General features: G+C 37.4%; 3 protein-coding genes across 4 annotated transcripts; 2 read left to right on the forward strand and 1 right to left on the reverse strand.

The window, feature by feature from the left end:
- Nucleotides 1-9: 9 nt before the first annotated feature.
- LOC141898786 (5'-AMP-activated protein kinase catalytic subunit alpha-2-like) lies at nt 10-7,119 on the forward strand. 2 transcript variants are annotated; one of them, XM_074784882.1, is made up of 17 exons: nt 10-445; nt 1,326-1,467; nt 1,577-1,670; nt 1,943-2,087; nt 2,170-2,257; nt 2,343-2,412; nt 2,512-2,560; nt 2,640-2,745; nt 2,864-2,969; nt 3,273-3,387; nt 3,561-3,628; nt 4,784-4,829; nt 4,942-5,031; nt 5,115-5,185; nt 5,507-5,572; nt 5,648-5,732; nt 5,897-7,119. In XM_074784882.1, exons 1-17 carry the CDS (start codon nt 346-348, stop codon nt 6,028-6,030), a joined length of 1,575 nt encoding a protein of 524 aa, XP_074640983.1. In that variant the 5' UTR covers nt 10-345; the 3' UTR covers nt 6,031-7,119. The 2 variants fall into 2 exon arrangements, with proteins under 2 accessions (XP_074640983.1, XP_074640982.1); XM_074784881.1 differs by lacking the exon at nt 3,561-3,628 and adding an exon at nt 3,681-3,751.
- Nucleotides 7,120-7,488: 369 nt separating this feature from the next.
- LOC141899500 (large ribosomal subunit protein eL37A-like) lies at nt 7,489-11,137 on the forward strand. Its single transcript, XM_074785856.1, has 4 exons — nt 7,489-7,553; nt 7,820-7,955; nt 8,900-8,984; nt 11,005-11,137. The coding sequence occupies exons 1-4, from the start codon at nt 7,551-7,553 to the stop codon at nt 11,084-11,086; spliced, it is 306 nt and encodes a 101-aa protein (XP_074641957.1). The 5' UTR covers nt 7,489-7,550; the 3' UTR covers nt 11,087-11,137.
- Nucleotides 11,138-17,471: 6,334 nt separating this feature from the next.
- On the reverse strand, nt 17,472-21,341 carry LOC141900035 (uncharacterized). The gene is made up of 2 exons (XM_074786737.1): nt 21,233-21,341; nt 17,472-19,554 (listed from the first exon to the last, which is right to left on the reverse strand). Exon 2 carries the CDS (start codon nt 19,337-19,339, stop codon nt 18,164-18,166), a length of 1,176 nt encoding a protein of 391 aa, XP_074642838.1. The 5' UTR covers nt 19,340-19,554; nt 21,233-21,341; the 3' UTR covers nt 17,472-18,163.
- Between the last annotated feature and the right edge of the window lie 367 nt (nt 21,342-21,708).

Consider the following 21,708-nt stretch of genomic DNA (forward strand, 5'->3'; position numbering starts at 1 on the left):
GTTCATGCGGAGGAAATGTTATCATCGTGTTTATTTAGTTTATAGACGGCGACCTTTCGCTCAAAAAGCTTCTAACACGCTCGCACTAGACTTTTTTCCTCAATCCTTGACGTTTGTTTTCAATTGCGAAGTCTTTAAGCTGACTTCGATTTGTTGCCATTCGCCGAAAATGACGAATTGATCATCGTTGTGCTTGTGCCGTGGTGAACTCGACGAAAATTAAATTCTGATATTTCGTCATCTTGATTTTCTCGGTATTGAACATCGATGACATGTGATCACCTAGTGTGTTGGACCCAGTTATCCTATTAATGATCATTTCATCGCACTATAAACGCAGAAAAAATGTCTGACAAGGCTTCAGTTAGTCCGAATAACCAAGTGAAGATTGGCCATTACATTCTAGGTGATACGCTTGGTGTCGGAACATTTGGTAAAGTAAAAAGTATGTATTTTGGTTTACCATCTTTGATTTGTTTTCTGGTTGATAACCAATTGAGTGTTTAGAACCGGTGCTATGGGAGTTGGCTCTTAGATTTGAGATATCTTGTATTTTGTGTGACATCGCCTCGTGTCTTCGTTACCTAATTGTTGACCTTGTGGTAAACTTTTATAATCGGATGGACTATTTTGTGAAAATATCCGATCGTGAAACTATACCACAGAGAGGTTACTGACTAGTGTCCTATGTGATATTGCAGTGTTATTACAGCTATATAGAATCTCTTCGGCCTGATCCTCCTTATTTGTGTTGTTTTATTATGGCAATGATAGCAATAGAAATAGTTGTAGTTCCTCACATTCAATTCATCTACATCGGTACGTCACTCTGTCACGACTTGACAATCCTGCAATGTTCACACCCTCAGGACATGCAGGACAAGACCAGTTCGGCTTCCGTGGCGGTGACAGGGTGCAAAACCCCACCAACATAGCTTGAGTCCATCACTGGGATGCTAAAGATTGTACCTGGGATGGGGGCTCCCCTTAGAAGGTCAGGGTTGACAACCCACTCCTATAGGATGCTAAAGAGTGGGCCTCAGCGACTGTGGCTGGTAATGAATTCCAAAGTGGTATACTACGAGGGAAAAAGCTGTACTTACGACTGTCTGTTGATGTAGAGTAGCAATCTGCCGACATTGCTCAATTCACTTGTCATCTAGGAAAGAATTAATGGTCAATTCTTTACAGGGGAATAACAAAAACAATACATGATAGTATCCCTTATTAAAGGGCCTGTTGTGTTCCTTAATGGGTAGTGAATAAAGATACTACGTGTTGGGTATATGTGATTATGCGTTTTCAATTCTATTCATTTCTTCCAGTCGGTTGCCATCAGTTGACTAAGCACCAAGTCGCCATAAAAATTCTCAATCGAAACCGAATCAAGAGTTTAGATGTCGTCGGAAAGATTCGACGTGAAATACAGAACCTGAAACTTTTCCGACATCCGCATATTATCAAACTGTAAGTATGAACTCGGCATCTGTACAAGCTGTACCTATATGTTTGGTCTACGTTGTTTAAATTTACACAAGTAGATTAATCATTTTGAAAAGGTTTCATTACGTTTTAGGTATCAAGTAATCAGTACACCTACTGATATATTCATGGTAATGGAATACGTGAGTGGAGGAGAGCTGTTTGATTACATTGTGAAACACGGCAAGGTGAGATCTAAAATATCATAGTCATTTCATTTAGATTAGATTAAATGTGTTTCAATAAACAGTTATGAATTAGTCATATCTTTAGACAATTGTTGGGTACCATCTCCTAAAACTGCTGAAATCAATTTGAATTTTGCCATCTCTAGAGTGCAGATTCAGTGGTCTAAGGGAAATAGGGAAGAATAATTGGGTCCTCCCTCGGTAATAATTAAGCAGTGATGATAGATAGAATTTCAAATTGCTAATTTAGTTACTGGTAGTTGAATTTTTAGTTGAAGGAACACGAGGCGAGGAGGTTCTTCCAACAAATCATATCAGGTGTTGATTACTGTCATCGTCATATGATTGTTCATCGCGATTTGAAGCCGGAAAATTTGCTTCTCGACAAGCATCGTAATGTTAAAATTGCCGATTTCGGTATGTAAGGAAATATCGCGACTGCTTGGAGACGTCATCGTGGGGCTGAATGTGTTAATAGCATAGTTGTTTATGTTTGCAGGTTTATCGAATATGATGACAGACGGCGAATTTTTAAAGACGAGCTGCGGTTCGCCGAATTACGCAGCCCCAGAAGTCATTTCTGGAAAGTGAGTTCTCTTTAAGAATTCGCGTGAAGAAGTTATTAGAGACAAGATCGCATTATTGAAATGAATGAATACAAATTTCTTTCAGATTGTATGCCGGCCCAGAGGTCGATGTTTGGAGTTGCGGAGTAATACTTTATGCCCTTCTCTGTGGAACTGTAAGGACTATTAACTTGAAATTATACACTGTATAAGCCACTGGTGTCGGTGTTATAACATTATAACGTTTTTAACATTTTGACTTGTGTCCTTTGTAGCTGCCTTTTGACGATGAACATGTCCCATCATTGTTTCGTAAGATCAAATGTAAGTTTTTTCCCAATCACGAGATCTAGTTGAATATATATTTTAGTAGTAGAAAAAAGGACCATAAATATCTTTTCAGCTGGAATATTTGCGATTCCTGATTATTTGAATAAATCTGTTGTCAGTTTGCTGGTGAAAAGTTTACAGGTGGATCCTATGAAAAGAGTCACTATGAAAGAAGTGAAGTAAGTGTTATCATTAACACACGCAGCGAATCGTTTGATTAACTTATACATTACCGGTACCACTGCTACCTTCAAGAAGTGTAATTCATCTTACATTCTGGTTTTGGTACTTCTCTAGGGAGCATGAGTGGTTCAAAGTTGAGCTTGAAGACTATCTGTTTCCATCACCAAACGATCAAGATGCTTCCATCATCGATCGCGATGCTGTCGCAGAAGTCTGTGAGGTAAACTTCACGCAAATTTTAATTCAACTTCTGGTTATAAGATCTTTATTCAAAAGTTGTCATAAGACCTAATTTGTCACTGTATTATTTCATGTACCAGTATTCAAAACTAGGTTTCTTGCTATGCTCCGCTTTCAAGTTTTACTGATTTCATCTCTTTAGAGGTCCATTTTAACTTACCTGTGTAAATTGGTCCTTGTGTCCTTGATTAATGACGATTGTAAATTTATGACTTTGTAGCTGCATTGTTTTGCCGCCATGCCCTGCCATAAGTTTCAAATATTTTTCTCTTGAATATTCCAGAAATTCAGTGTCGATAATAATGAAGTTCACCACGCGCTGTTGAGCGGCGATCCACACGACCAGCTCGCGATAGCCTACCATCTAATAATCGACAACAGACGTATTGAATCTGAGGGTATGTATGTAACCTCTGTAAAAAGTGATACGATGGACAGACCCTTAAAAGCCCCCTTTAAAATTTAAGAACATGAATGAATGATTTTCTAATTCGTCTCAATTGTCGTGCATATAGGCTGTGGTTTCATTTTGCGATCATATGTTTGTGAAAAATGTAGTTGAATATTTCAGCCGCAAAAATGGATGTACCTGACTTCTTTTATGCATCTAGTCCTCCCGTACATGAGTCGTTCATTACGGTAAGTCTTTTGTAAAATCTAATCAAACAGGTTTGACCTTTGATTGTTTCAGCGTCGTCGAAGATGGACCTCGGCGATTTTTATTTAGCCTCGAGCCCGCCGACCAATGAGTCATACATTACAGTAAGATGCTCAAATTAAGCTAGCAATCACATTATTCTACTTACTCGTAGTTTCCATATCACTTCATTTCTCATTTATTGCGTAACGGATCTTTCCCCTGTTCTTTGTTGTCCGCGAATTATTAAATGTGTGTTTCATATCAACTTGAATGTCGGTCTTGTATTCTCCCGTAACTCGTTTTATGACTCCGAAAATTGCTTTTTGCTTATTTAATCTTCTTCATTTCATCGTTTTGTACATATCGATTATTTCACTTGATAGGGTTTAGTTTATTTCGTCTATAAGATACTTGTTATTCTCGTGTGAAGTTAAGAAACTGAAGAAAAATAATCCTGCATGCTACAATTATTGAGTATAGTAATTCCCCCGAAAAACCTTTGAAATCATATATACAGAAAACCATCGGCAATATGGAGAACCTTTCAATCCACCAACTTATTTATGAAAACCTGTACCATACCATACCACACCATACCATAACATACCATTAAACAACCATTATACTAAATTTTGTATCTTTGATTGCTTTAGAAAACCGACTTACGTGAAATTTAACAAACATAACATAACATGTATTTCTTTTTAAAAAGAAACTTGTCATAACTGGCCCTCTTCTTAAAAAAACATAGAAAAACTAATGGGGTAAAATGATGCACTTTTTTGTGTAGATGGTTTTATGCACGGATCTCTTGTTTGGTAGAATAGAGATATGATTTTGGTATTATGAGCTTGGTATTAGGAATCACTTAGAAACGGCAGCATTTTATGATGAAAAGGTTTGAAAGAATGATTTTGTGCAGAATATATACATTTTCATCGTACATCGAATCCTGCCGTGAGATGAAAATCACAGAATAGTTACATCAGCGCAACTTAGGGATAAGGAATTTTTATTCTTGATGAGATGTTTTATTTTGTATCATTTTGCACAATACAATAGACTAGGTTGATGGAAGGATTGGTGCGCCAAGCCTTTTAAGATAATATGCATTATTTCTGATTTTGTTTTGTTACTTTTGTGAATTGTTTCAGGCGAGACCTATCACTCCACTACGCCCACATCCAGAGCGGATGCCAGGTATGTGTCGAATTTGATAATTTACACCAAGGCCTTGCGGAAAATCTACTGAGTGAGTTTCTGTAGGCTACCTCAATATCAAACTTGTTTTCAAAAAACTTATATTTCGCAGAGCTGAAACATTCTGGACATACTTTAGAACCATTGTTGGCCACTGAACGAAAAATTGCGACACCAATGAAGAGGGCTAAGTGGCACCTTGGTAAGTGTAAACATATGAAATGGCATCACTAAATCCTATCTCTGTGTCATATAGGTCTGTATGATAAGCGGTTTGTTTTGTAGGAATCCGATCGCAAAGTAAACCCCACGATATTATGCATGAAGTATTTAGGGCGATGAAAACGCTGGATTATGTGAGTTTAGTGTTTGCTATTAGTTATTAGGTGAATAGCTGATTAGCTCATCAGGTGAATGAGTGACTCATTCACTTGATGAAGCTTCTATACATTACATTAGTAGCGATAGCTCATGTGTCAAATAAATAGTTAACCTATATAGTACTACTCGTCTCGTTATTTATTCTAAACCCGGATTACACGGCTACTCTACGAATCTTGGGTTAACGTGATTGTGATATTTATATTCCAAATTTTTTATAAAACTGAATTATTTGTTTTTGTATACATGTATTGATTTCAGTAAAAGTAAGATACGCGGGCTGTTTATATTTTTAGCAATGGAAAATTATCAACTCTTTTCATGTCCGTGTCCGGCGTATAAACCCAATAACAAATGGAGAGGTAACTGTCGATGTCTGCTGCGATGTAAAATTTAATTCTTGCGACTGGATATTTATTCGGATGTCAAATTTTCAGGTTAAGATGGCATTGCAACTTTATCAAGTCGATCCTAAGAGTTACTTGTTAGACTTCAAAAGTTTGACCAGTGAAAATCAAGAAGGTATAAAACTTCTTCCATTGATCTAATACTTCTTAGCTACCATGGTATCAATTTTAAGATGATTGCTACCATAGAATCACTACTTTGATGTCAAAAATTGAAAAGCCTAGGCCTACCCGAAATATACAGCCTTACCGTTTATATTGTATTTAATTGTGTTTCAGATTCAGAAGCAATTGAAGATTCTGGTATGTCATCGTCGGTGAATCGGAGTTTGTGCGCGCCGACAAAGCAGGGTCATCAGACCTTAGAATTCTTTGAAATGTGTGCTAACCTCATCACAACACTGGCTCGTTAAAACAAAACATGAAAATATTGCTTCAGTGTTGCCTGGTTAATATATATTATGTATATGTAGCTTTATAACTGTGCTAGGTTTGGAATTCTCACCACATCACGTGCTACATGTACAAGGCTTTTTTTATTAAGTGCGGTTGGCAAACACTCATTTTGCCTATTTGGGGCTCAATTGTAAAAAGCATATGTCCTTCCTACCTTCTGTCCGCCGTATTATTGTCGATCATGGAGTAAGTATAATGTTTGATTTTTATGATGAAAACTGTCTCAATAATTAACGTTAATTTATGAGTTCTGTATTTTCCGTTCAGAAAATTGTCTTCGAAAAAAATTTGCTAAGTTTAACTGAAAACAGATCTATTTATTCAATATTTATTGAGAAACTTTATAGAATTGTAAATAGGATATATATAGTAAATATCTGTTGGAGCACAGGACCTAAACGATTGCTTTATGCCTCTTTTTGATGATTACACCTGTAATTTAAGGATGATGTACAGTGTACAGTGTACAAGTTCACTGCTTGTGGGGAAAGTGAATTCCGGTGCAATCCTAGTGCCAGTATTCTTGTGTAAATATATTTTCGGATTCAATGTATCATCTTTGATTGATACTTTTACGTACATGTTATGCTATTAGTTTGTAATTTTTCATGAGCGTTGTTTTGCAGATTTGCGTCGGGCTATCATGATTTTGAAAGACCTATGTACCAGAAACTATACTAAGTGTGCTTTATTCTTACGAAATGGTGACCCAATACAGAATAACTGCTACTGTGATGATAAAATTAATCTAGATTATGCAACACCCACTCTGCATACATAACTGCATCATGCCTAGATTAGCCAGAAGTCTGTGTTTAACTGGTGGCTTTCTTACCGCGTTGTTGGGTTGTTTGGTTTTGTACATCAGTGAAGCCTGTTCTATATGTACAGAGGTTGTAAATTTGTGCTTTTAATTATATACTGTGTAGTTATTATCGATATTTTATAGTACTCTGAAAAATTCTGTAAGCTTGTTGTGTATTGTTGTAGCGTATATACTGGCAGTTGTACATGTACAATGGTGTAAATAAAATTTGAATCTGTAACAGCGAATAAACTTGTTCTTTTTTTTAATGAGGAAAATGAATATGGTATCGTACATATAACATGTAGTAGATGGAAAATTGATTTTCAGAGGAAAAATGAACTAATCTGAATCTAATTTGAAGACTAAAACCCACAATCAAGGAAAAAACGTAGGAGGATTTCAACGGATTCAACTCTTCAACTCATAAATGCTAACGAAAAGCCGTTTTTGAATGCTCTAGTCTTAGATTGCGCTGGTCTTTATTCTTCAAATTAGAGGATGTTCAAATTTTTTAATGAATTATTCCAGATAAGGAAGATCAAGATTGAATATTATCTAATGGAAAGGGTGCCACGATTCGAACCCCGGCCCTAACCCGCACTGTTGGAATCACGTAAGGTGCTGCCGCCTGCCTTCATACATTCCCTTTCCGGTAGAAACTAATCCAAAATGGTGGGTACAAACTGTTCGTTTTATTTTCTAAATCTGTCAACATCTATCTACTCCGTCGTCAATGAGTTTTAGTAGTGGTTTGATTAAATAAATTTATTCATGCGGATTTGAAAAATATTTGTCAAGCTATTCTTAGAATCGATAAATATGTATTTTCTTGTCATGTAAATAAAGCTGTGAACGTGTGGCTTAAAACCTGTGTAAAATGTCGATCTTCGTAAATTTTCTTACTTATTTATGATACCTGTCGTGTTCTTTTTCCTCAGACGAAGGGTACTTCGAGTTTTGGAAAGCGTCATAATAAGACGCACACATTATGCAGAAGATGTGGCCGCAGTAGTTACCACATCCAGAAGAAGAAATGCGCCCAATGTGGTTATCCCGCTGCGAAATTGAGACACTGTAAGTTACCAAATCATCTGAGTTCCTAGCAGTTTGTAAATGATGTTATTGCCAGAGAGATTATCCTGCTGCAGTAGGTCATTTTGGTTAAAGTGCAGATCCGCACCTCTCGTGATTGACGCGATCTGCTGAATGACAGAATCCAGGCTAAAATCTTTCTACTCTCTCTAGTGAAGATATCTTAAAATTAGCCAATGGCAATGTACTGAATTGCTGATGACATTTTGAATCTAAAACAATGATATTTCATGTAATTGATTGCACCGTTTACGCGGAGAGGTGCGGATCTGCACTTTTACCGGTCATTTTCGCACCGCGTGATACTACTGTCCGTCACACATGTTCTCCGTCCAACATTTCGATCCGTAATTTTGTTGATAATCAGTTGATCTGAGTATATAATGCATCGTTGTGATCAGTAAGGATTTGGTATTCAGATATCAATTTTTTAATTCACGTGAACTTGTTTTTGTTTTAATTTATCAGCGATAGTGAATCGAGAATACGCGGTGCGTAAACGCTGAAAAACAACTTCCGCGGTCTGTAATAGGGCGCCACTTACTGTGTTTAGTTATGCTAACGAAAATGTTAAGATCTGATGTCGTAGCAATGTCTTCGAGCGTCGGTGGAGCAATTTTTTCAGTATACCCGAGCGTACGCCAGATATAACCCCAAATTCGTTGTAACGCCATGTTTTCGAAAACATTGGCATTATGAATAAAGGGCTTTTAAAGAACCATTAGGGAGGCCTAAACAGCTGTTGCTTGAGTGTCCTACTTAATACTTGCCATCCTCACACAACTAAGTTATATAAACACATAGTGGGAAAATGACCGCGACTGCGGCCAAACCTTTACATTTCTTTACTTGACTGTTATTTCAGAAGAAGTAAAGAAATATTCTGGTGTTCATCATGTTATGATGATTGTTATTTTTACTTGCAGATAACTGGAGTGAAAAAGGAAAGAGGAGAAAGACCACTGGTACTGGACGTATGAGACATATGAAACGTGTATTCAGACGATTCAGGTATTATTAGAATATCATACACCATTAGTCAAGAATATCATACCGCACGTACAGTCTACCCCTGATATACTGCTTACCGCCAGGTTTTCTCATTGTACATCGCTAAAAATGCCCAGTAAAACACCCCCGATATACCGCCATACTCTCTGTACCACCAAACTCGTTCTGCACCGATGTGGGTGGTATATCGGGGGTTAACTGTTGTCAAATTGTTGAAATTGGCTTCTGTATTGTGTAGTAAATGGTATAGAAATACTTAAACCTGGTGCCGCGATTCATATTGTGATTGTATGGGTTAGGCATTGGGTGGAACCCCTGATTATAAAACAAACTCAAATATAAATAACGTTCTATTGGTTATTTCGATCAGATTTTCTGGCGCCCTGAGGTTTGTTGTTATCAAATGATTATCGATTAAACTGAGAATCTAGACATCCAGCTCGGTCGTCAACATACCTACTCCTTAGCAGGCAGGGATCTTAGCTTTCTGTTCTAGCGAGCAATGAAAGGTTCCTAATCAGCCAAGGTAGATTAAATCTCTGCCATTGTTAAAATCCCAGCCTTTCTTATTCATTGAAAGAGCTGATTCATGCCTTTGGTACAAATTTGACGTAGTAGCCAATCCTGTTATTTGTTTAAACGTGAAGTCTTGTTTACTAGGGTACCTTCGACTTCTTCTTAACAGCAACTGCTTTGAAAGGTGCTTGAAACTACTTTATTTTGTGCAAAATGTCAGAAACTCCTTTAAATTGAAACTCAAGAAATACATAAATGATTAGAAATTTGTCCAGTTAAGTTTGTAGTTGTATAGAAGACAACACCCATTAAGATACAACTGGGACAAGCATTTACCCATTAAGGCAGTAAGAAAATTATAAACCGAGTTTAGGTGGGGTTAAATATTGCTTACAAACCACCAAACCAGATAAACAGTACTGATTTAGGTCAGGAGGAGTCTATGGTAATTGGGATATGAAAGTTATGTAGACACTTTCTTTTTGAAAACTCCTTATATCCAGGAATGACATATCTGTAGGAACCCTGTTTACTTAAGTGCATAGCTTACTCCTTAGTGCACTAAGCTCAGTATTTTCCATGGACTGACATTAGAAACAGGAGCAATAGCTGTTTGAAAGATACTATCCCCTTCTCGGCAGGCAGGGATCTTAGCTTTCTGTTCTAGCGAGCAATGAAAGGTTCCTAATCAGCCGAGGTAGATTAAGATTTATCCATCGTAAAAATCCCAGCCTTTCTTATTCTTTGAAAGTGCTGATTCATGCCGTTGGTACAAATTTGATTTTACATGAAACATAAGATACCCCTTTCAGTCAAGAAACCACCCCAGCTGAGCATATCTAACAATTCAATTGGAATTTTGGATTCCCTGATCTGTAGTGAACCGTATTAATTAATTAAACTATCCAAAACAGAATTAAGATTTTGAATCCAACCTTAGCAGGCAGGGATCTTAGCTTTCTGTTCTAGCGAGCAATGAAAGGTTCCTAATCAGCCAAGGAAGATTAAAATTTATCCATTGTTAAAATCCCAGCCTTTCTTATTCTTTGGAAGTGCTGATTCATGCCGTTGGTACAAATTCTTTGGGCTAGAAAAGAAATTGATACCTTGTTTCTCCTTTCCACCGAGCTTTAAAGGTGGCCGGCTAATCACCCTGTCTTTACATCATTTTTTTGCCCACTTGGGATAAACCGGACTGAATATAGTGGAACCTTGTTATAAAGAACACGGATAAGACGATTCATCGGATATTACAAATACAGAATTTCATCTCCACTATGAAAATATAATCAATTTCACACTGATAATAACGAACTATCCGTTATGACGAACATATTTTCTGGTCCCGAGAAGTTTGTTGTAACGAGGTTCCACTGCATCTTGTTATTTTGTTATGCCTGTATCTACCCTAGAGACATATCTTCAGTCCAAAAACTTGCCCATGGAAGGCCTGTATCATCGTGAACGATATATTAAACGCTTTTCTTGGTTTTGTATTTTTCAGAAATGGTTTCAGAGAGGGTACTATTCCTAAACCCAGAAAGGGAGGTGCAGCATCAACTACAACCGCTGTTAGTCAGAAATAAAAGTGTTATTTTTCACATAAAATAAATCAGCCATGTATAGTGAAATCTGAAGGGTTTTTGTTGGTGTTATTTCATATTGCACAAGTATTCGGTTGGTACTTCGCGTTGCTGCTCTTGAAAGGCCCACATCATGTTGAGTGTATCCAATCAGAAATCCAGCGAGTAACAACTCGACCAGCAGTTTGAAATACCAAAACTGAATTGCCTTTATTTTACACACAAACTTTATTTACATATTTGGAACAAGAGTGGTTGAAAAAGGAAGTTCTATCTGAACGCGACCATTAACACAAACTGTCTACGTAAAGACAATTAAAAATCAAGGACGGTATAGAACAGATGAAACTTGTATAACAATTATCAATGACTTTGAGCTTTGCTCAATAACAAAATTAGAAATACCGCGATAGAAAATTAATCTTTCAACCAATATTTTCATACAAAAAGAGTTCCGGCGCTGTTCTAGAGTCTTGGTTCGGGCCCGCAAACAGCCGTTCAAACACTCTGGCAAGCGAGTATATTATGTTAGTTCACATTTTCACCGCCATTGTTAAATCTAGGGGCAGCATCAGACGGTCAAGCTGACTTTTTAATCTGGCGGGCCGCCGAATTGTTTCAATCGGCCGATTCCTTAGAGACACTTTGTCCACGCCGTAAGTGCTTACTTTTGCATAAGCCTAACTACTAAAAACCATGAAAGAGTTTACGGTTATCTGTAATTGTAATAAATGACATCAAAAGTGTGTTTTCTGAAAGTGGGTAAAGGGGCCGGGTAGGGGAAATAAAGGTGTTCAGATGTTTTATGTAAAACATTGGATTACATAAGCCATACAACTTAAACGTCATAGTTCTATGCATTATATTACTGAATCCAGCAACGTTTTCATGCTTTTTTCATAATCGGCCAATATGTCATCGGAGAACCTGTTTTTGTGGTGATTGATGCTCCAATTGAGCAAACCATCCACCGTAACAAGAAGATGAACAAACAACGCCGGTCCATTGGTATACTCCGACACACTGGGGTAGGTTTTCGCGAATTTGACGATTCGTTCCGAACTAGGTGGGGTCAATTCGTACCGCCCAAAATTGGAAAAAGCCAATAACCGTTGGTAGGTTCCCGGATTAGAATGGACTCTGTCACAAAATGCTTCCGGTGTCACAGCTTTCAACGTATCGATCCAACTGAAATACATATCAAACATTCGTCCCGATTTCTTTTGCCTGATCATTTCTGTATCGAATTGTTTGACGGTTTTCCAAAATAAAGCAATGGACGATCCATCAGAAATTGATATTTTGGTCTTCATCATGATCGGTAAATTTCCCACGACATCGTCCGAAATTTTCGGTACTGCGATCCACCGTGTACTTGCCATGTATAATGTCATCAAGTCAATAGCGCAATCTTTATTCGGTATCAGATCTAGTTTCGCTAAAAGATCTCGCATTGCCAGCGTTCCTACTACCGTACAAAAGCTGTTAACTGTTACGCCCATTTCTTTGCTTTTCTTGAATATCTTTTGGCTCGTTTCTCTCGTCAGGTTCAATGGCCAAACGCCTGAACACGGCGCATGTCCTGTTTTCAGTTTTTCGACAACAGCCGACGTCAAATTTAACGAAGAAGACCCTTCTCGCAGTTCGTTAATTTTGAACGATAGTCTGTTCACGAATCGCCTTAACATCGGTATCTTTATCCTTTCGTTGATAACATCGAATAATGGTGGATACGTCGGTGTGCTAGTGACGTGTATAACTTCATTTTTAATTAGTCCTTCGAGATATCCGATGAAGCTTTTGTAAATAGTCATCACTGAATGTCCATCGGCGATAGCATGAGCGAAACAGAAAATGAAAGGATATCGGTAGGCCCCGTTAGGTTGTTTCGTGGCCTCGAACAGACGTACGCGCCAGTTCGGTTCTCCCTCTTTAAAACTAGTAACTGATTCAGCATCAAATGCATCATTCCAATTGCAGCTTCTTTCCTTCAAAAACCGTATTTTCTTTTTCTGCAGGGGGACGAAATACTTCCTCAACGGAATATGATCATGCGCCGTCTCTTGAAAGATAGTACAGCGCAAAAATGGGTATCGGTCCCACAACAAACTAAGCGCGTCGATTACCAGGGTTTCGGTGAGCGGTTTGGAGCTGTCGAGGAAAATAACATTGAGGAGTAAGATGTTCGCATACTTGGTATGAGCGTGGCTAAGATACCTTTCAACACAGTCTAGCGGTCGGCCACAGTTACCTAAAATATTTGACGTTGAAAATTCAATAAGAAATATTTTACAGTTTTGTTTCTGAATAGTATATATCGTTTAATTGTTGTTAGGAAAGTTAGACCATAAAAAATCAAAATCATATTTGTTAAAGGGAATAAACGAAAATCACCACTCCAAAATATCCATTTGGGCGCGATCCCGTACATCATCTGGTAGTCAGAGTAACGAAAAAGTGTTTATCACAATCTCTTGAGAAAGGGGTATAAGTGCCGAGAATATCCAAATCAGGACCCAGTTCCACAGTTGTGAGTTAGAGTTAACTCTGAGTTAAAATTAGTTCATTTTCAATGAGTTAACTCAGGGTCAAATTTTAACTCCGAACTGTGGAACTGGACCCTGGGATACATATCGCGGTAGCGCTCTCATATCCAAACCGGGAAATATCCGTGTCAGAGCAGCAGTCACAAACTTACCAACTTTATCCAGCTAAGATACTCAATAAACCGCGTATTTATCATAATACATGTAATGTAATGAAACTTAGATAATAAAGAGATTTTGGGAATTTGAATTCGGGTGAAATTAGACCCTGGATCCAAATAAAATTGTTATCTATACCACGAGAAACTATTCCTGACCTCTATGTACATGCCAAGTTTCATGATCAAACAATAAATGTTTCTCCTTTATACATGACGACCGGGTGAACACAATGCGTATGTCGACTGAATCATAAAAAATCAAGGACCATATTCAATCAGAACCAAGTATAAATGATGTCCCATTCCAGATAAATGTTGGAATTAAGAAACAATAATTGATTATCTATTTATTAATCATTAATTTATTATTAATTGATGTTCCCGGGGTTTTCTGTTTTCGATGGATACCAAACTTCAAATGATTCCGAAAATTATGCAACTGCAAACTGTTTACAAACTTTTCAACTCACATACATTAAGACATCAGAGGCATAATAACATCCGTTACATGCTGTGGTTTATCAGCTGATATCTTGTGAACTAATCAAGATAGAACAAAAGTGAAAACAGTCTTCAACAGAGAAAGACATATGATATGGCTTTCAGATGATATACGTTTGGTGGCAGTATTTCAAATAACCAGGAGGGAATATTTGTCACTACTTTATACTAAACAATGTACACTGTTACTGCTGTGTTAAATGATGCTCACAGTCATTTCGGTAACATTCCATATACTCCTTCATCCGAGAAAGTAAGCTCGATCAAAAATAGGGGGAGAGGGCAGGTGGCCCCCATAGGATCCGCACCTGCCGCCCGTGACTGAGAGTTGCAATGCCATCACGGTCGCCGGAATTCCAGCCGGGGGATGATGGCTTTATGCCGCACCTACTTCTATACAAATACTTACCTAACAGCTGTCTGATGCGTGGTGAGTCACTATTAGTGGCATTCTCATTTCTGGAAGATGTGAGCTTTTTAAACAGCGAAAAACACAAAATCGCCGCAGCTAGGACAATCCCTACGAGTTCGGACATGGTTGGATATTTCTGGGTCTATATTTCCAACAATATTTTCGCACGTTGAGGCAACACGGAAGCGATTTTTTAATTTTTTCACAAGAGCGACACGGCGATTTTTTTCACACTTCCACCGTCTTGTCTGTAGTGCGCACACTCTGTTTTATCAAAAATATATGTAATTTCTGGTTTTATGCATTGTGTTTGTATTCACACTTGAACTTGAACTTTAATCGTATTGCTCCATATAATAAATATGTAGGTTACATAGGAAATGAAATGGAATTTCAAGATAAAATATGTGAAATGTAGAACAAAATTTAAGAAACGTACAGCAAGAGAAAAACATCAAAGCATCAAAGTGATGAACGGAGGGCAGATAAAGAGTTAACTAGATTACGCACTCGGCTGGCAATTTCATAGTCTCCATTCTAATAAGAAATAGAAAATAAAAATTTATCAAAACAAAAAAGACTTAAATCCCGCAAAAATACGAGTGTGGACAAAATAGAAACCCTAGCAGGATGAAGCGAGGGACACATGAGTAAACAGTGGAATTCGTCTTCAACGACTTCATTAGTATGACAGTAAAGGCAAAATCTTTCATTAGCTGGTAACATGGACGACAATGGCGCCTTGTCTCGATTCTAAGACGGTGGGAACCAAGACGCAGTTTAGAGAATTCGCGTCTTTTAAAGAAAGAGTTCGAAATTATATATTTCTATAGTTCAAAGTGTTTCGTAAAAGTTTATAGGTTCTTATTTTCGGATTGGAATTAACGTCGTTAACTTGAAGTAGCCACGATGAAGAATATAAATGATGCATTTTAGACTGTAACAGCTTGTATTGGGAAAGTTGGAGCCATGATTAGACCAAACACCTAGAAGGTAAAATGATTTTAGAATGGAGAAAATTCCCGAACACCAATTTGGGAGCGTGTTCATACATTGCAAACAATCAAGATAGGATTTGTAGACTAATGAAGCGGGATTCAATTTACGAAGGCGAAACCAAAATTTAACCATCGGAGGAATAAATTATATTAGTAAGGGAAACTGGCCTAATCGCCATGAACAGTCGCATTAACGGACCTTTTTTAGTAGATATTTACCAAAGTTTAGATAGAGCGTTTCACAAGGCAGTGGGTTACATGTATAGTAAGTTACCGATTTATTGGTAATCAATAACTGATACTGCTAATTATCGTATTTCTTATTTGTGCACGGGTGTATGGTGGCTGATAAGTGCCATGAAAATATATCCTGACAAAAATAATTTCGTCATGAAAAATAATTTTCCATTAAAAAATATTCGCGAGTGAAAATTTCGGTGTGAAAAATAAATCGTCTTCAAAATATATTTTGTGAGTAAAAGTATTTCCATCAGAAATATTTTCCTATGTCTAAAAACATCTTTGCTGTAAAAATTATTTCGCGTTTTCCCGTTTTCACGCAGCAGGTTTGTACCGTCAAGTATGTAGTGTGTATGTAGTGCATTGAACGGGACATCAAGTATAAGATGTTTTAGTTTTCGATCCTACGGCTACAGGAACTTGTATCCGTTATTTTGGCCCTTTTTTAATGATCTGCGGAGTCCATTACATTGACCAAAAATGGTTGTTCCTAGATGGACCAGAGGAATCAAAATCAAGAGCTCTAATTTTGTTTTGACTGTACGAAATTTTCGATATTTTTGGCCCTTATTTGTGTTCACATGGACCCGATGACAGCACCACCATCCCACCCTTCCTAACGTTAGGTCACAAGGATTCGTCACGACATTTTCGGAGCAAAGTATATTCGATTTCATAAAATTCTGTTAACTCCGCCGCCGATCACATAACTATATCTGTACTCCGAATTCCGATTTCAAAATCAAACCCCCTGTTTCGCTCCTGGCAGGTGTGGTGGGTCTGTAACACTCAACTGGACACTCAATCGAAAAATCAAACGAAATTTACCAACCAAATAAATAAATAAATAATAATCCCTATTTTACGATAAAAAATCCCAGCCTCTCTTGTACATGTACTTTGGAAGTGCTGATTCATGCCGTTGGTACAAATTCTTGCTAGGCGAGAAAAAAAATTGATACCTTTTTTCTCCTCTCCGCTAAGCTTTAAAGGTGGCCAGCTAACCGCCCTGTCTGTACATAAATTTATTTTAGCCCACTTGGGACGTAAGTCCCAACGGGCTATTGCATTCATTTTTCGTCGATCATTCGTTCGTATATAGATGAATCCAGACTGAATATCTAGTTATTTTGTAATACATGTATCTACCCTAGACATGTCATCTTCAGTCCAAAAACTCGCCATGGAAGGCCTGTATCATCGTGGACGATTTTTTTATTTTTTTGTATTTTTCAGAAATGGCGTCAGAGAGGGTACTTTTCCTAAACCCAGAAAGGGAGGTGCAGCATCAACAACAACCGCTGTTAGTCAGATATATAGTGTAATTTTTCACACATAGAATAACTCAGCCATGTATAGTGAAATCTGAAGGGTTTTTGTTTGTTGGTCTTATTTCATATTGCACAAGGATTCGGTACTTCGTGTTGCTGCTCTTGAAAAATCCACATTGCGTCGAGTATATCCGATTGGAAATCCAAAAAGTAACTATTCGACTAACAGCTTGGATTACCAAAACTTGACTGCCTTTATTTTACGCACTAACTATAATTACATGTTGGGAACAAGAAAGGTTGAAATAGGAAGTTGATGTAAAAACAAACATGATGAGAAATGACATGACAATGATTAACACATAAGACATGGACAAACCGTCTCAAAGTAGATAGAGTGATTACATAACGACTCATCTATATTTCCATAATGCCATTAAGGCAGTATAGATGAAACATGTGCACCAATTATCAGTGACTTTTAGCTTTGCTCCATAACAAAAATAGAAATAACCAGACACAAATTCAATCTATCAAAACGGATTTTTTAATATAGAAATAGTTGAGTAGTTTCAGTGCTGTTTTATGAATCGTGGGAATATTTTCCGGTCCGCAAATTGTCAAAGACTCTGGCAAGCGAGTATTATGTTAGTTCACATTTTTACCGCTATTGTTATACATTTGGGCAGCACTAGACGGTCAAGCTCTATCTTAACTCAGGCGGGCGAATCGCCGATTCCAATGCTAGTGCTCATTGCTACTTTGTCCACACGAAAAGTGCTGAAAGTGCTTCTTTTGTATAAGCCAAACTACTAAAAACCATGAAAGAGTTTGCGATTATCTTTGTGTAAAATTGCATAGTGTGTGTAGTATATTCGGAAGGTGTTCAGTATAAAAGGGAAAACGTTACTAAAGGTGTTCAGATGTTATATGTTGGAACATGGGATTACATTAGATTACTGAATCCAGCAACGTTTTCATGCTTTTTTCATAATCGGCCAATATGTCATCGGAGAACCTGTTTTTGTGGTGATTGATGCTCCAATTGAGCAAACCATCCACCGTAACAAGAAGATGAACAAACAACGCTGGTCCATTGGTATACTCCGACACACCGGGGTAGGTTTTCGCGAATTTAATGATTCGTTCCGAACTAGGTGGGGTCAATTCGTGCCGCCCAAAGTTGGAAAAAGCTAATAACTGTTGGTAGCTTCCTGGATTAGAGTAGACTCTGTCACAAAATGCTTCCGGTGTCACAGCATTCAACGTATCGATCCAACTGAAATACATATCAAACATTCGTCCCGATTTCTTTTGCCTGATTATTTCAGCATCGAATTGTTTGACGGTTTTCCAAAATACAGCAATGGACGATCCATCAGAAATTGGTACTTTGGTCTTCGTCATGATCGGTAAATTTCCCACCAATTCGTCTGAAATGTTTGGAACTGCAATCAACCGTGTACTTGCCATGTATATTGTCATCAAGTCGATAGCGCAATCTTTATTCGGTATCAGATCTATTTTGGCTAAAAGATCTCGCATTGCCAGTGTTCCTACTACCGTACAAAAGCTGTTAACTGTTACCCCCATTTCTTTGCTCTTCTTGAATATCTTTTGGCTCGTTTCTCTCGTCAGGTTCAATGGCCAAACGCCTGAACACGGTGCATGTCCTGTTTTCAGTTTTTCGACAACAGCCGACGTCAAATTTAACGAAGAAGACCCTTCTCGCAGTTCGTTAATTTTGAACGATAGTCTGTTCACGAATCGCCTTAACGTCGGTATCTTTATCCTTTCGTTGATAACATCGAGTAATGGTGGACACGTCGGTGTGCTAGTGACGTGTATAACTTCGTTTTTAATTAGTCCTTCGAGATATCCGATGAAGCTTTTGTAAATAGTCATCACTGAATGTCCATCGGTGATAGCATGAGCGAAACAGAAAATGAAAGGATGTCGGTAATCCCCGTTAGGATGTTTCGTGGCCTCGAACATTCGTACGCGCCAGTTCGGTTCTCCTGCTTTAAAACTAGTAAGCGATTCAGCATCGAATGCATCATTCCAATTGCAGCTTCTTTCCTTCAAAAACGGTATTTTCTTTTTCTGCATTGGAACGAAATACTTCATCAACGGAATATGATCATTCGCCGTCTCTTGAAAGATAGTACAGCGCAAAAACGGGTATCGGTCCCACAACAAACTAAGGGCGTCGATTACCAGGGCTTCGGTGAGCGGTTCGGAGCTGTCGAGGAAAATAACATTGAGGAGTATGATGTTCGCATACTTGGTATGAGCGTGGCTAAGATACCTTTCAACACAGTCTAGCGGTCGGCCACAGTTACCTAAAAATATTTGACGTTGAAAATTCCATAAGAAAAAAATTTAGTTTTATATAGTGGAACCCCGTTATAGCGAACTTCACGGGACCAGAAAATATGTTCTATATAACCGATTGTTCGTTATATCCAGTATGAAATTAATCAAATTGTCTTTCGGAACGAATTTCTTTTATTTGTTATATCCGATGAATCGTCGTGACCGAGTTCGTTGCAACGAGGTTCCACTGTATACATATTTCATTTATATACTGTTAGAAAACTTAGACACAACAATGAAAAATGTTCGATTTTTCTTTAAAAAACACATCATCTATCCAATACATGAATAACAATCTCTCTGAAATCTTCAAACTTCCCTTCTGATACAATACACGGTTTCTTATAATACTGAAAGTTTATTTTGAACATCTCTAAAATTTGATCAAAATTGAAGGTTCAAAAGTTCGAAATGGATTATTTCAAAATCTTGAATAACATTTAGAAATCTATTTAAAAAACCTACACTTGCTTGCATATATCTGAACTTGCATTTTCTTTCGATTGAATTTTGTTCTTTTTGATTTTTTCTGAGTGTTATATCATCAAGCTTATCTAATGCCTCCTCCTCCACCCTTTTACACAGTCATGATTACTTTGTAATTTGTTCTTTGACGTGATACGGTTGTTTTTGGAAGAATTATAAGTTATATTAATGATTCATTGTCGACAAATTTTTTCTTCTAAGACTGTTATTTTTGAAATTCATTACTGAAAATATATTACATATTTTAATTAATTCTGTAAGTATATACTTGTAATTAAAGTGCAAAATAAATAAATTCAAATATTCAAGAAAAGGTGTTTCTTAATACTAATTGACAACACTTGATAAATCACAGGATCAAGATCATCAGAAACTTTAGCACAGCGGTTATAGTATATATATGGATAACAAAGAATATGTCAGGATACCCGCCTTCGACGGGTTGGTTGATAGGAGACATTAGAGAAATAGGTCATGAACTCCCTCGCTATAGTTCACTCATTCCCTCACAGTGAGTTGAAGAATGGAATGTTTTGTATGTCAATTTGTTATGATTTTCTTTTACTAAATCTAGTGCCTCCTTGTAACTATTTGAACTATCCTAAAAATCTTCCCACTGTTATTTAGGACCAAAGTATTGTCACATCAACGCGATCACCACACCCAATAGGGTCCTCAAAAAACCCCAACCAATTTATCTAGTTTTCTAGATATCTAGACATCAATCTGTATGTCTAGACAACACCTATTTCAGGTATCAATGCACCAGTTATCAATACGCAATGTTCAGTCATACTTCAGTTTTCTCTTATGAAGAATTCACTAGATGAGCTAAAGGACTTCGTTATACCATGGACGTATAACTCTAGTTTATACGTCCATGGTTATACCTACGAGCAATTATCTAAGAGATAATTGCTCGTAGGTTATACACAATGCTCGTTTTCTATATGCCGTTTTGTCAACATTAGATGCCATAGTATTCAACGGTTACAAAAGAACACGTAGTTCACACCGGCGACAAAGCAGTCCTTTATTTAATATTATTACCTTTTTAATGTATTTTCTTATTCATTCATTTTGTAAAAATTTTTACTTGAAAATAGATCATATCAAATCATATCATATCACATATATCGCACCTTCTTCAATCCTTACCTAACAACTGTCTGATGCGTGCAGGTGAGTCACTTTTAGTGGCATTCTCATTTCTGGAAGATATAAACTTTTTAAACAGCGAAAAACACAAAATCGCTCCAGCTAGAACAATCCCTACGAGCTCGTACATAGTTTGATTGCGGCTATATCCAAAAATATTTGTGTGCGTTGCGGCAAAACGGAAGCGATTTTTTTGACGCCTTATAAAACGTTACCATTATGAAACCTAAACAATGTTAACCATTCAGCGTCATTTTACGAACGACAGCCGTAAATCGATGTGCATAACGTCACAGGTCTATGTGTACACAAATAAGCTATCTGGCAAAATATTATTGACATAGATGTAGAATGGCTTCCTGTGATTATATAATGACCTATATTTGAACGTCGAAATGTTATATTGCATTGAATATCATTAGAAGACGTATTGTAATAGTAAAGGATGTATGATTATATCAGAAGCGGCAGGCATA

This window comes from Tubulanus polymorphus, chromosome 2 (genome assembly GCF_964204645.1).
Source record: "Tubulanus polymorphus chromosome 2, tnTubPoly1.2, whole genome shotgun sequence".
Taxonomy (NCBI): Eukaryota; Metazoa; Nemertea; class Palaeonemertea; order Tubulaniformes; family Tubulanidae; genus Tubulanus; species Tubulanus polymorphus.